Source organism: Hyperolius riggenbachi, chromosome 1, assembly GCF_040937935.1.
Source record: "Hyperolius riggenbachi isolate aHypRig1 chromosome 1, aHypRig1.pri, whole genome shotgun sequence".
NCBI classification, from domain to species: domain Eukaryota; kingdom Metazoa; phylum Chordata; class Amphibia; order Anura; family Hyperoliidae; genus Hyperolius; species Hyperolius riggenbachi.
The window spans coordinates 375,228,165-375,242,538 of record NC_090646.1 but is presented as its reverse complement, the minus strand read 5'-3'; the positions used below and the strand labels follow the sequence as shown (position 1 = coordinate 375,242,538).

Sequence of the window (14,374 nt, the reverse complement as noted above, 5' to 3'; positions counted from 1 at the left end):
GGGAGGGCGACCTGGGAGAGGAAGGGAGGGAGAAGTCGGGCCGTCCTCCCCGCAGATGCATCTCGCCCTTCATCACGGCGCCCCCTCCCCTCCCTCAGCACTTAGGGCGGCCGCACGCCCCTAGAAACGGGGCCGATGACACTCTCCCTCCTTTCTTACAGGTCAGTCTATGAATAGAGGGAGGATGGGAGATTTTGGGGGTACCCATTTAGGAGGATGGTTTGTGAAAAAAAAAATGTTAAATTTTCTGTACAATTGATTTTTATTTTTTTAAAACCTGTAAATTTGAATGATTTTATTGTATCAGGTGTAGCCACCTTACGAACAGGAATAGGGGTTGCAGAGGTAGTGACCGCATCGGGGCCCTTGGGCAAGAGGGGCCCCGAGGGGCCCTCCCTCAAACACAATATTGGCTTTCTATTGGCCCTGTGCTGGTAATAATCACTTCTATAGATGCTTTAAATAGTATTAATCATAAATAAACTGTTTCCCATCCCCTACCTGCACCTCTGACACTGTGGAAATCCTTGGCAGGTGTTAGTACGCCATATTTATTGTTATATTTAGAGTGCTTGGGGGCCCCATGTAAATTTTGCACCGGGGGCCCATAGCTCCTTAGCTACGCCACTGCTTACGAGAGTTAAAAGTAAGTGAATCTTAATTATGAAGCACAGTGCCACGAAAGATGCTGGCGCTATATAAATCAACAATAATAATAATAATAATACCATTATGTCATCTATATAGGTCTACTATACTGTGGCTAAATATTTTTTCTTTTATTTCCCTTCAATTTGAACCATATTGGATAAGTGACCACAGGCTAAAGTAAAAATTGTTGTATTGATTGATCATCTTTTAAACTGTAGAAGGCAGCCTTTTTAGGCAACAGGGATAGCAGATGCTGCATCAGGACTATACAGAGTTCATGCTGGATGATGACAGATCTCATGAAGTAATCAATTTGCAGCTTATCTCAAGTTTTTTTTTTTATTAGACCAAGTTGATTTCCATTAAGCTACACAGCCTGTGGGCTAGGAGTCTACGGAGAATGAAGAGATAGTTGTGACGCTTAGGCTACAGAAAGTCATTTGACTTATAACTGTAGAGTCCCAAGAATACTTTCAGAAGGTTGATTGATATGCCTATTACTTAACCTACGTTAAATAAACAAGACTTGAATATTTACCTATATGCCACTTAGCCTCCAGTATAGGGAATTAGATATTAGAAAAAACACACAAAAGAGACCGAGAGCCCGATATGGTGTAGTATGTCAGGAAAAATTGGAAATAAAGGTAATCGATGATAATCATACTCACAAAATTTGGATACCACACAGGCAACCACTGCAACGGCAGGTGGGGAGAATTGTAACCTGACCCCACTCAGGTATTAAAATGTCGCTCTCTGTAGACAGGAAAAAGGATGGGGATACACCGCTCCACCCAGGGTTGACTCAATCAATGTAACTGTCAAACAGCAGAGGCGCCAAAAAGTGTAAAAGAATTCCTTTTAAAACCGTTAAAAAAAGAGGGGGATGTGGGTGGATTCACCTCCCTTAAGCAAGGACCAGCCAATGAGCCGTTGACAGACAACAGTATAATTTATTGGGGATTCCAGCACTACCTGGAGAATCCCCAATAAATTATACTGTTGTCTGTCAACGGCTCATTGGCTGGTCTTTGCTTAAGGGAGGTGAATCCACCCACATCCCCCCCTTTAACGGTTTTAAAAGGAATTATTTTACACTTTTTGGCGCCTCTGCTGTTTGACGATTACAGGGAATTAGATATACCTCCCAATGTTGATTGCCCCCCAAGTGTATGTAGATACATAAGTAAATACTTATGACAAGTGTGGGTGCAGGGAAAGGGAGAGGTCATTAAGGGTGCTAGTAGAGGTCAGTGAGGGTGCTGGGAGAGGAATATGTCAGTGTCAGTGAGGTTGCTTGGGGAGGGAGAGGTCAGTGAGGGCGCTGGGGAAGGGAGAGGTCAGTGAGGTTGCTTGGGGAGGGAGAGGTCAGTGAGGGTGCTGGGGAAGGGAGAGGTCAGTGAGGTTGCTTGGGGAAGGAGAGGTCAGTGAGGTTGCTTGGGGAGGGAGAGGTCAGTGAGGGCGCTGGGGAAGGGAGAGGTCAGTGATGTTGCTTGGGGAGGGAGAGGTCAGTGAGGTTGCTTGGGGAGGGAGAGGTCAGTGAGGGCGCTGGAGAAGGGAGAGGTCAGTGAGGGCACTGGGGGTCGGCAGAGGTCAGTGAAAGTGCTGCTAAAGGGAGAGGTCAGTGTGTGCGCTGGTGAAGGGGTCAGTGTGGATGCTGGTGGAGAAGGAGGTCATTTAGGGTGAAGGGAGAGGTCAGTGAGGGCACTGGGGAAGGGAGAGGTCAGTGAGGGTGCAGGGGGAAGGGATAGGTCAGTGAGGGCGCTGGGGAAGGGAGAGGTCAGTGAGGGCGCTGGGGAAGGGAGAGGTCAGTGAGGGTGCTGGGGAAGGGAGAGGTCAGTGAGGCCGCTGGAGAAGGGAGAGGTCAGTGAGGTTGCTTGGGGAGGGAGAGGTCAGTGAAGGCGCTGCTAAAGGGAGAGGTCAGTGTGTTCGCTGGTGGAGAGGTCAGTGTGGATGCTGATGGAGAGAGAGATCATTTAGGGTGAAGGGAGAGGTCAGTGAGGGCGCTTGGGAAGGGAGAGGTCAGTGAGGGCGCTAGGGAAAGGAGAGGTCAGTGAGGGCGCTGGGGAAGGAAGAGGTCAGTGAAAGTGCTGCTAAAGGTAGAGGTCAGTGTGTGCGCTGATGGAGAGGTCAGTGTGGATGCTGGTGGAGAGAGGGATCATTTAGGGTGAATGGAGAGGTCAGTGAGGGCGCTGGGGAAGGGAGAGGTCAGTGAGGGCGCTGGGGAAGGGAGAGGTCAGTGTGGGTGCAGGGAAAGGGAGAGGTCATTAAGGGTGCTAGTAGAGGTCAGTGAGGGTGCTGGGAGAGGAATATGTCAGTGAGGTTGCTTGGGGAGGGAGAGGTCAGTGAGGGCGCTGGGGAAGGGAGAGGTCAGTGAGGTTGCTTGGGGAGGGAGAGGTCAGTGAGGTTGCTTGGGGAGGGAGAGGTCAGTGAGGGCGCAGGGGAAGGGAGAGGTCAGTGAGGTTGCTTGGGGAGGGAGAGGTCAGTGAGGTTGCTTGGGGAGGGAGAGGTCAGTGAGGTTGCTTGGGGAGGGAGAGGTCAGTGAGGGCACTGGGGAAGGGAGAGGTCAGTGACAGTGCTGGAGAAGGGAGAGGTCAGTGAGGGCACTGGGGGTCGGCAGAGGTCAGTGAAAGTGCTGCTAAAGGGAGAGGTCAGTGTGTGCGCTGGTGAAGGGGTCAGTGTGGATGCTGGTGGAGAAAGAGGTCATTTAGGGTGAAGGGAGAGGTCAGTGAGGGCACTGGGGAAGGGAGAGGTCAGTGAGGGTGCGGGGGGAAGGGAGAGGTCAGTGAGGGCGCTGGGGAAGGGAGAGGTCAGTGAGGGCGCTGGGGAAGGGAGAGGTCAGTGAGGGCGCTGGGGAAGGGAGAGGTCAGTGAGGGCGCTGGGGAAGGAAGAGGTCAGTGAGGTTGCTTGGGGAGGGAGAGGTCAGTGAAGGCGCTGCTAAAGGGAGAGGTTAGTGTGTGCGCTGGTGGAGAGGTCAGTGTGGATGCTGATGGAGAGAGAGATCATTTAGGGTGAAGGGAGAGGTCAGTGAGGGCGCTGGGGAAGGGAGAGGTCAGTGAGGTCGCTGGGGAAGGAAGAGGTCAGTGAAAGTGCTGCTAAAGGGAGAGGTCAGTGTGTGCGCTGATGGAGAGGTCAGTGTGGATGCTGGTGGAGAGAGGGATCATTTAGGGTGAATGGAGAGGTCAGTGAGGACGCTGGGGAAGGGAGAGGTCAGTGAGGGCACTGGGGAAGGGAGAGGTCAGTGAGGGCGCTGGGGAAGGGAGAGGTCAGTGAAAGTGCTGCTAAAGGGAGAGGTCAGTGTGTGCACTGGCGGAGAGGTCAGTGTCGATGCTGGTGGAGAGAGAGATCATTTAGGGTGAAGGGAGAGGTCAGTGAGGGCGCTGGAGAAGGGAGAGGTCAGTGAGGGCGCCGGGGAAGGGCGAGGTCAGTGAGGGTGCTGGAAAAGGGAGAGGTCAGTGAGGGCACTGGGGAAGGGAGAGGTCAGTGAGGGCGCTGGGGAAGGGAGAGGTCAGTGAGGTTGCTTGGGGAGGGAGAGGTCAGTGAAGGCGCTGGGGAAGAGAGAGGTCAGTGACGGAGCTGGGGAAGGGAGGCATCAGTGAGGGCACTGGGGGTCGGGAGAGGTCAGTGAAAGTGCTGCTAAAGGGAGAGGTCAATGTGTGCGCTGGTGGAGGGGTCAGTTTGGATGCTGGTGGAGAAAGAGATCATTTAGGGTGAAGGGAGAGGTCAGTGAGGGCACTGGGAAAGGGAGAGGACAGTGAGGGTGGGGGGGAAGGGAGAGGTCAGTGAGGGCGCGGGGGAAGGGAGAGATCAGTGAGGGCGCTGGGGAAGGGAGAGGCTAGTGAGGGTGCTAGGGAAGGGAGAGGTCAGTGAAAGTGCTGCTAAAGGGAGAGGTCAGTGTGTGCGCTGGTGGAGAGGTCAGTGTGGATGCTGATGGAGAGAGAGATCATTTAGGATGAAGGGAGAGGTCAGTGAGGGAGCTGGGGAAGGAAGAGGTCAGTGAAAGTGCTGCTAAAGGGAGAGGTCAGTGTGTACGCTGGTGGAGAGGTTAGTGTGGATGCTGGTGGAGAGAGAGATCATTTAGGGTGAAGGGAGAGGTCAGTGAGGGCACTGGGGAAGGGAGAGGTCAGTGAGGGCGCTGGGGAAGGGAGAGGTCAGTGAGGGCGCTGGGGAAGGGAGAGGTCAGTGAAAATGCTGCTAAAGGGAGAGGTCAGTGTTTGCGCTGGTGGAGAGGTCAGTGTGGATGCTAGTGGAGAGAGAGATCATTTAGGGTGAAGGGAGAGGTCAGTGAGGGCGCTGGGGAAGGGAGAGGTCAGTGAGGGTGCTGGGGAAGGGAAAAGTCAGTGAAAGTGCTGGTGGAGAGGTCAGTTTGGATGCTGGTGGAGAAAGAGATAATTTAGGGTGAAAGGAGAGGTCAGTGAGGGCGCTGGGGAAGGGAGAGGTCAGTGAGGGCGCTGGGGAAGGGAGAGGTCAGTGAGGGTGCTGGGAAAGGGAGAGGTCAGTGAGGGTGCTGGGGAAGGGAGAGGTCAGTGAGGGCGCTGGGGAAGGGAGAGGTCAGTGACGGAGCTGGGGAAGGGAGAGGTCAGTGAGGGCACTGGGGGTCAGGAGAGGTCAGTGAAAGTGCTGCTAAAGGAAGAGGTCAATGTGTGCGCTGGTGGAGGGGTCAGTTTGGATGCTGGTGGAGAAAGAGATCATTTAGGGTGAAGGGAGAGGTCAGTGAGGGCACTGGGAAAGGGAGAGGTCAGTGAGGGTGCGGGGGAAGGGAGAGGTCAGTGAGGCCGCGGGGGAAGGGAGAGATCAGTGAGGGCGCTGGGGAAGGGAGAGGCCAGTAAGGGTGCTGGGGAAGGGAGAGGTCAGTGAAAGTGCTGCTAAAGGGAGAGGTCAGTGTGTGCGCTGGTGGAGAGGTCAGGGTGGATGCTGATGGAGAGAGAGATCATTCAGCGTGAAGGGAGAGGTCAGTGAGGGCGCTGGGGAAGGGAAAGGTCAGTGAGGGCGCTGGGGACGGAAGAGGTCAGTGAAAGTGCTGCTAAAGGGAGAGGTCAGTGTGTGCGCTGATGGAGAGGTCAGTGTGGATGCTGGTGGAGAGAGAGATCATTTAGGGTGAATGGAGAGGTCAGTGAGGGCGCTGGGGAAGGGAGAGGTCAGTGAGGGTGTTGGAGAAGGGAGAAGTCAGTGAGGGCGCTAGGGAAAGGAGAGGTCTGTGTGGGCACTGGGGAAGGGAGAGGTCAGTGAAAGTGCTGCTAAAGGGAGAGGTCAGTGTGTGCGCTGGTGGAGAGGTCAGTGTGGATGCTGGTGGAGAGAGAGATCATTTAGGGTGAAGGGAGAGGTCATTGAGGGCACTGGGGAAGGGAGAGGTCAGTGAGGGCGCTGGGGAAGGGAGAGGTCAGTGAGGGCGCTGGGGAAGGGAGAGGTCAGTGAAAATGCTGCTAAAGGGAGAGATCAGTGTTTGCGCTGGTGGAGAGGTCAGTGTGGATGCTAGTGGAAAGAGAGATCATTTAGGGTGAAGGGAGAGGTCAGTGAGGGCGCTGGGGAAGGGAGAGGTCAGTGAGGGCGCTGGAGAAGGGAGAGGTCAGTGAAAGTGCTGGTGGAGAGGTCAGTGTGGATGCTGGTGGAGAAAGAGATCATTTAGGGTGAAATGAGAGGTCAGTGAGGGCGCCGGGGAAGGGAGAGGTCAGTGAGGGCGCTGGGGAAGGGAGAGGTCTGTGACAGCGCTGGGAAAGGGAGAGGTCAGTGAGGGCGCTGGGGAAGGGAGAGGTAAGTTTGGGTGCAGGGGGAGAGGTCAATAAGGGTACTAGCTAGGGGAGGGAGAGGTTGATGAGTTTGCTGGGGGAGAGAGACAGTGAGGGTACTGGGTGATAGAGGTGGTCAGTGTGGGTGCAGGGGGAGGGAAAGGTCAGTGAGGGTGGAGGGAAGGGAGAAGTCAGTGAGGATGTTGGGAGACTGAGCTGCCTCTCCAATCCAAATTGCCCTGGACACAAAACGTACCTATGGCAATGGGCGGAGCTTTGAGTCAGAAGTGGGCGCAGTTTCGTGACTGCATTGGGCGTAGCATAGTGGAGGTAGTGGGCGGGTCTTGCACAGCTGCAGTGGAGCTTCCTTTCTTGAAAATGTAAAAAGTGCACACAGGGAAAAGAGTCAGCAAAGGTGGTGACAGAGGTGGCACGCCAGCATAATGACAACATTATTTCCTACCTGGTTGTCATGCAGCTGGTTATCCTCTCTCTCTGTCCTTCTCTCTCTGTCCCTTTCGGTGCTCTGGCTCTGCATGCAAGTGCAACAGAGGGGGCGGAACATTTCACAGTACTGCTCTGTTCCTGACCCAGCCGGAACTATAAAGATATTGTCGGGAACAGAGCTCTTCCTGTCAATGCGCTGTGAGGTGGCAGGTGAAAAAATAGTCCCCTTTCATCTGCCTGCCTCCAGCTTCAGTGAGCCTCTGTGGGGAGGGGGTGAGAGGAGGATAAGAGGAGGTTAGGGTGGCGACCAGGGGACCAGTGGGATATATATAAAAGAAAAAAAACTGAAAAAAAGCGCAGGCAGCCAGGATCAGTGGGGCCCTCTGGTGGCTAAGGGCCCCATAGCAGCGGCTATGGCTGCTATAGTGATACCTACGCCACTGATACTCTTTGAACCTGCTAGTGCTGTTTGCGACCCTTCTAGGTAGATTTTATCTCACTTCCTCAATCACACCTGGGGATCTGAAGTGAGTTCCAGGTGCTGTCAGGAAAGGCAGTAAGGAGCACAACAATATACAACTGACAAAGGTTTTACCTTTTCCTTACTAAATTGCTGTTTATGTTACTGGTGGTGTTATTTATCTTTCCCTTAATCTTGCTCAGACTTGTCACTGAGACAATCTATGGTAATTCATTCTCACAAGTGTTATGTGAAGGCTTCCTAACCATTCCACAGAGGTCAAAGAGCAGCCATGTGGATAGAGATGGCAGGGCCTGCACTATTCACATATCAAACTCCCTGTGTCACTGAGGAACCTGCCAGGTGAGCTGGGATGACCTTAGCAGATAAACACCTAGGAATCAGGAGCGTACCTAGAGGGGAGCAGCACCTGCGATTGCAGGGGGGCCCAGAGATGTAGGGGTCCCAACTACTAACCTTCCCCTCCTCCAATACAGGGGACTATACTTCAGATCAGGTGTTTTTGTGGCTACACTTGTTATGGGTGTAAAGATCATGATGGCCACACTTATGCATAGCTCCCAACTGACAGTCTATCTTTGGGAGTCCTGTCCCTCTGTCACTCTGTCCTCCTCATTTGTCCCTCTTTCAGGACTTTGTCCCTCTTTCTATGTAAATATATATATTTCTCTACCAAAAATGTGTTTGATTGACTCTAATCTTTATTCCCATCCTTTAAATTGATATATTACTCATTTTAAAATGTTAATATGAAGGGAAATGAAACAGGATAGGGAGAGGACCAGGGTGGATGGAAATATAAAACAACATATTTTTTCTTATGAACTCTTTATGGTATGCATGACTAGGGGGTGTGAAGGGGGCGTGATCAGAGGTGTGGCAGGGGAGTGGCTTAAAGGGAAGGTCCAAGCAAAAAAAAAAAATGAGTTTCACTTACCTGGGGCTTCTACCAGCCCCATGCAGCCATCCTGTGCCCTCGTAGTCACTCACTGCTGCTCCAGTCTCCCGCTGGCAGCTTTCTGACCTCGGAGGTCAGGGCCGAATTGCGTACATTTTTACACATTCCCGCTAGTGCAGGAACATTAACACATACATTTTTACGCGTTAGTGGTGCAACGCATACATTTTTGTTCCTGCACTAGCTGGAATGCGTAAAAATGTATGCAATGTGGCCCTGACCTCCGAGGTCAGAAAGCTGCCAGCGGGGGACTGGAGCAGCAGTGAGTGACTACGAGGGCACAGGATGGCTACATGGGGCTGGTAGAAGCCCCAGGTAAGTGAAACTCATTTTTTTTTTTTTGCTTGGACCTTCCCTTTAAGTGTCTCTCTTGCTCATCTCAAAAAGTTGGGAGGTATGCTTATGTTATGACCCTTGTGAGATGGGCCTCAAGGCCGTGAAGGGCACTAAGCAGAGGCACGGGAAGGGGTGAGAACCTTTCGGGGTGGGAGGCATCAAAGTTATGCTGGGGGGCCCAATGAATTGCAGTTACACCACTTCTAACAATAGTAATTTATGAAAATCTAAAATAGCAACTAAAATTGGTGTTGGATTTTAAGTACCGTATTCAGCCACAGATAAAATGGTAACTACATTATAAGTAATGTTTTTTTACCATTTGCATACAATCATAACATAAGAATCTTTTTTAAGGTAAAGGTAGTAGGACAATAACAGAAAAATACCTGTGTAACCCTTAAGGCACGTGCAAGTATATCCACTTCCGACTTGTTTGCAGGTTCCACTGTTTTGACATGGATTTAAAAAGCAATCATGAAACACCTATGGGCACAAATATAAAGTGACAGAAAATTAACTCCAGCTTCATAACAATGTTTTCAAAATATGCCATTTATTTACATCCCAAATGCTGTTTAATCCTCATTTCCTAGGCACTGTTCTTTAAAAAGCTCTCCACCCATAATCATGTGATGACAAGAGTCATATCCATTTACATAGCGGAGAACAAAATACATTTTGTTTAGAAATGAGGAGTTTCTGATATTTTTGCATCCCTCTGAGAGCCTGGACCACTGCTGTACAGAGACCTAAAAGAGGCACTGTAGTGACATATAGTAGAATGATTCAGGATATTCACTTTTACCATAATTTTCCACATTGCAGCATCAGAAACACTATATATATATATATATTGCTGTATATTGGTATGCAACCGCAAAGCAAGTTGTTTTGCCTAGCCTAGCACCAAAGCAGGGCACCGCTATAGCACGAATGCTATACTATGCACACTGCGCAAGGGCAACCGCTTTGCGGTATTGTTTTTTGACCCTGCATAATTTGGCATGCAAAAGCAAATGCATATTTGCATGAGCAATGCCTCATGATAAGCCAATTAGGCCAAATTTGCAAAGCCAGATTTGTTAGGGCTAAACTTGGTTGATGCACACATCTCTTTGTTGTAATCAGTATTGCTTGTTCTAGGAGGTGAGAGCCCTGGAGCGGGCTGTTTGTGCCTGTCCTCTCTCCCCTGGAGGGCTGCGTGTAATCCAGCCCTGAGCTCCAAAGCTTGGGGTGGCCCATGCTTCACTCCTTTCTCATGTGTTAGCTCCCAAGTCGTGCTCATGTAGCAGAACACAATGGACGTTAAGGTAAGTGCCTGTTTTTAATTTTAGGAGGTGGGTGCGGGCGGCTCTCCCCGGCACTGGCCACGCTGGGGGGTCACCTGCACCTCCCAGCCTCCCCCTCTGGGGTGCCGCTGTGTGGGTTCCAGGCAGTGAGAGGGCTTAGGGCCCCCCTGGTTGTATTGGGGCATTGGGAAGCCTCCCCGTGGCACTCCTGGGTAGTAGCATGAACTAATTCCCGCAGGGCATTGCGGTATTGGTTTTTGACCCCGCATAATTTGGCATGCGAAAGCAAATGCATATTTGCATGAGCAATGCCTCATGATAAGACAATTAGGCCAAATTTGCAAAGCCACATTTGTTAGGGCTAAACTTGGTTGATGTACACATTTTCTCTTTGTTGTAATCATTAATCGGGGGTTTCGGCAATTGCCGGACCCCAACAATTCCTACTCCGTCTGAGTTGCTACGATTCTGAGGGGGAATGGTATTTAACGCTGCTGGGAATTTGAGCAGCAGCAAGGTGAGCCGTCGTTCTGTGTATATATACCTATTCTGCAGATGTGCCCTCCAAATGATGTTTTGGCCCTAGGCTGATTAGCCCTGGTGGAATTAACCTCCCCCAGCATTCTGAGAGACCAGACATTATTTTCCCTGGCTTCAGAATTCTCAGAAACAAATATTCCATAGAGCTGCCCCTGCCAAGACTAAAGATGTCAAACACAAAAGCCTAGTACACAACATACAATTTTAGAAAGTTAGATTTTTCTGTTATGGGGCCCATACACTGAGCCGATTAGCGGCCGATCGATCGCAAATCAGTTGATCGATCGCAAATCGATTGATCGATCGATCGATTTGCGGCCGATTTCAATCGATCTGACATGCTGGAAAATCTAGGTCGATCTGTTGAGATTGCTTATGATTTTGCATTGAACCTCATGGAAATCTGATGGCAAAAAAATGCCATCAGATCGATTTTCAATAGATTTCATACTGAAATTTATTGGAAATCTGTTCCTAGTAAAAAATGTTCCTAAACACATCAGATAGATCAGAAATCTATCTGATGATCTATTTGCTGCTAATCTTTCGAGTGTATGGCCACTTTTAGATTTTCTGTAAGATTTTCTGTAATTAGATTATTTTCTGTAAAGTACTGATTGAGACTGGTCATTATCTCTGGTGCATTGTCTTCTGGTTATTTCCTGCTGAGTAGAACAATGCCTAAAGCTGGCCATACACTAGGCCGATTCCCGCCAGATCGACAGCAGATTTGATCACTGGGATCGAATCTGCTGTCACATCGTTCCCGCAACACGCCGAATTTCGATCCATTTTGTCCGATCCCGTCGATTGCTCCGTGCGGAAAATTACCGTCGATCGCCCGTGGGTAGGGAGCGCGTCGCTAGCGGCGTTCGAGTACCCGACGACCGACGCAATAGAGCCCGCATACATTACCTGCTCCCCCAGTCACCGCTGCTCCGTCTCCGCGCTGGGCTCCGGGTCCGGCATGCTTCACTTCTTCTAGCCCGGCAGGAAGTTTAAACAGTAGAGGGCGCTCTACTGTTTAAACTTCCTGCCGGGCAGGAAGAAGTAAAGCATGCCAGACCTGGAGACCAGAGCGGAGACGGAGCAGCGGTGACCGGGGGCAGTCGAGCGGCGGCGGAGCAGGTAATGTATGCGGTGTGTGTGGGGGGGGGGGGGGGAGCGGCGGCAGCAGCACCACCACCACAACAGATTGTGATCGGTTTCATGCTGAAATCGATTCACAATCTGTTTGCAGTAAAGGTAGCCATACGATCCCTCTCTAATCAGATTCGATCAGAGAGGGATCTATCTGTTGGTCGAATCTGTTGGCAAATCGACCAGTGTATGGCTACTGCTAGGCAGATAGATGGTTAGATAGATAATTTCCAACATGTTGAAAATTATCTATCTGGTAGGTAAATCTAAAGGTGGCCATACACTGGTCGATTTGCCATCAGATTGACCAACAGATTGATCCCTCTCTGATCGAATCTGATCAGAGAGGGATCGTATGGCTGCCTTTACTGCAAACAGATTGTGAATCAATTTTACTATAAAAACTGGTTCACAATCTGTGGAGCTGCTGGTAAAAATATATGCTGGTAAGCAATTTTACTTTTGTACTTTATATTTTTTTTTCACTACAGTACATTACACCATTTTAGGCCTCTTTCCAACCAAGATGTTGCGTTTTAGGGGACGTTAAGGTCGCATAATGTGCCCCTAACGCAACGCCTGGTGGTGTTGGAGGAGGACGCCAGAGTGAGCCGCATTATGCAGCTCTTTGTGCGCACTGCGCAGTACAGACTGAGGAAACCACGTGATTTTTCCGATCTCGTGGTTTTCGTGGCGCTGATTGGCTGGCGGGACCACGTGATGCGGAGTGTTGCATCACGTGGTCCCGCCAGCCAATCAGCGGCTGATCCATGAAGACAACACTGCAAGTGCAGGGAATATTAAGTAGCCATGTGCCTGGCAACATTAGCGGACTCTCCCCACCTCCTCTCCGGCAGCATATATATATAAAAAAACATTACTGAGCATGTGCACACAGTCTCACGCGGCTAAAGCCGCATATAACGTACTGCATGCTGCACTTTCCCAGAACATGCAGCGTTACCCTGTAACGCAACGTGGGCACTGTGAACAGCCCATTGATTTTACATTACTGTGCGGTGGGCTGCGTTACAGGCTGCTCTAACGTGCGCCTGTAACGTCTTACTGTGAAATTAGCCTAAAAGTAGGAAAATTGGGAAAAGTAAGAATTATACCTCACACTATAACCCGAGGATTCCCAATGCATTGTGTATAGTGTGAAAGTAGCCTCACACTTAAAGGGGAACTTCAGCCTGAACACACACATACTGTCATTAAGTTACAATAGTTATGTTAATTAGAATATATAAGTAATATAATTTTTTACCCACCCTGTTTTAAAAGAACAGGCAAATGTTTGTGATTCATGGGGCCTGCCATCTTTGTCATGGGGGCAGCCATCTTTTTGGTTGAAAGGAGGTGACAGGGAGCATAAGACACAGTTCGAACTGTCCTGTGCCCTGATAACCCCACCCTGCTGCATGCGCTAGGGTTCAAATGTCAAATTCAAAATGTAAAAAAATTGCACCAAAACAGCAGAACGAGAACAACAACATCAGAAATCCCATCATGCTTTGCACAGCATCAGGGTAAAAATGCCCGGGCAGTTTTCTTCTGTGCAGCTAAAAATGAGGCTTGTATAAGAGAAACAAAGTTCTGATGCTGTGAAACTGGAGGTTCACTTTAACATGAAGTGCTGCAGCAGACCGTAGGCTGTTTAATTGAATACACAAAAATACATAAATATTAAATCATTAAAAAATATGTCTTACAAAAGAGCTAATCACTATGTCCTGATCAGTGTGCCAGCCTATACACCCACAGAAAATGCTGCTACCAGAACCTGGCCATCTAATGCTTAATACTACGGAGTGCTGTATGTAGCAGTGTTTTATTGCATCACTGGTGGGTGGGCTGGCAGGCAGACAAATAAAAGCATTGGTGATTGGTTACCTTGCACAGAGCATCATTTGATGATTCCATATCATTTGTGTCATAGTGTTTCATACAGACTTGGGTGTGCCGACAGGAAAACAAATCAACTCTTCATGATTTAACACTACCTGCTTTCTCTTTATTCTATCACCACAGAGACTGCATTACTGTAGCCTTGTAACAAGTGTAAAGTCAAACCAATGCAAATTTGCCCGTGAACGTTTTTGGTAATATTAAACATCATCTTGTGCCAGCTTCACTTGAAGCTTTTCACTGTGGGTATAATGAATGCCCTTCTCTTGTAGTTTACCACCTCATTTCTGCCTTCACTACACATGTACACTCATTTAATGCCTTCAATGTATTAAAGATGAACTGTACTGAAAATAATGTCATGAATAAAGCTGCTTATTTATTACAATATTATTTTATAAATTAGTCAATTTATGCTCATTGAAAAATCTTTCCTCATCCTGATTTACATTCTAAAAAATTATCACAGACGGAAGCATCATTAGTGCTCAGGTGCAGCTCTGCTGAATGTTTGTTTACCGAGAGTTCCAAAGCCAGTACAAATAATACCTAGTCTCCCCGAATGCTCTGGGGCAGAATTCTACTGCTGTTAGTCACAGCTGCAAGCATAAGAATTTATGCCATTTACCAAAACAAAAAAATAACAGTAATTGCAGACACCTTTTAGCCATGGTCCAAGTGGTGTACTAGTACCATCACAGTCTTTGCTATTATAAATGACTGGATGTGACACCTATCTAAAATTATAGATGCATTGCCTCATTTTGACTGCTGCTCCTTCTGCAGGTGATTCAAAGTATTCCACACTCACTGGTTACAGAGGGAGCAGCATGACCAGTATGGGGGGGCAGCGCTGAAGATTTGGAAATCTATCAACCATCATCCTCTTATA

At 49.3% G+C, this 14,374-nt stretch overlaps 1 protein-coding gene across 2 annotated transcripts in view; it reads right to left on the bottom strand.

Annotated features, from left to right (window-relative positions):
• Window positions 1-14,374, bottom strand: part of SVEP1 (sushi, von Willebrand factor type A, EGF and pentraxin domain containing 1) — a 456,592-nt gene that overhangs the window by 184,248 nt on the left and 257,970 nt on the right. For both annotated transcript variants that reach the window (XM_068234340.1, XM_068234341.1), the window contains one exon: window positions 8,992-9,088. In XM_068234340.1, coding sequence (XP_068090441.1) covers window positions 8,992-9,088 — 97 coding nt within the window. The remainder of the gene's footprint in view (window positions 1-8,991; window positions 9,089-14,374) is intronic.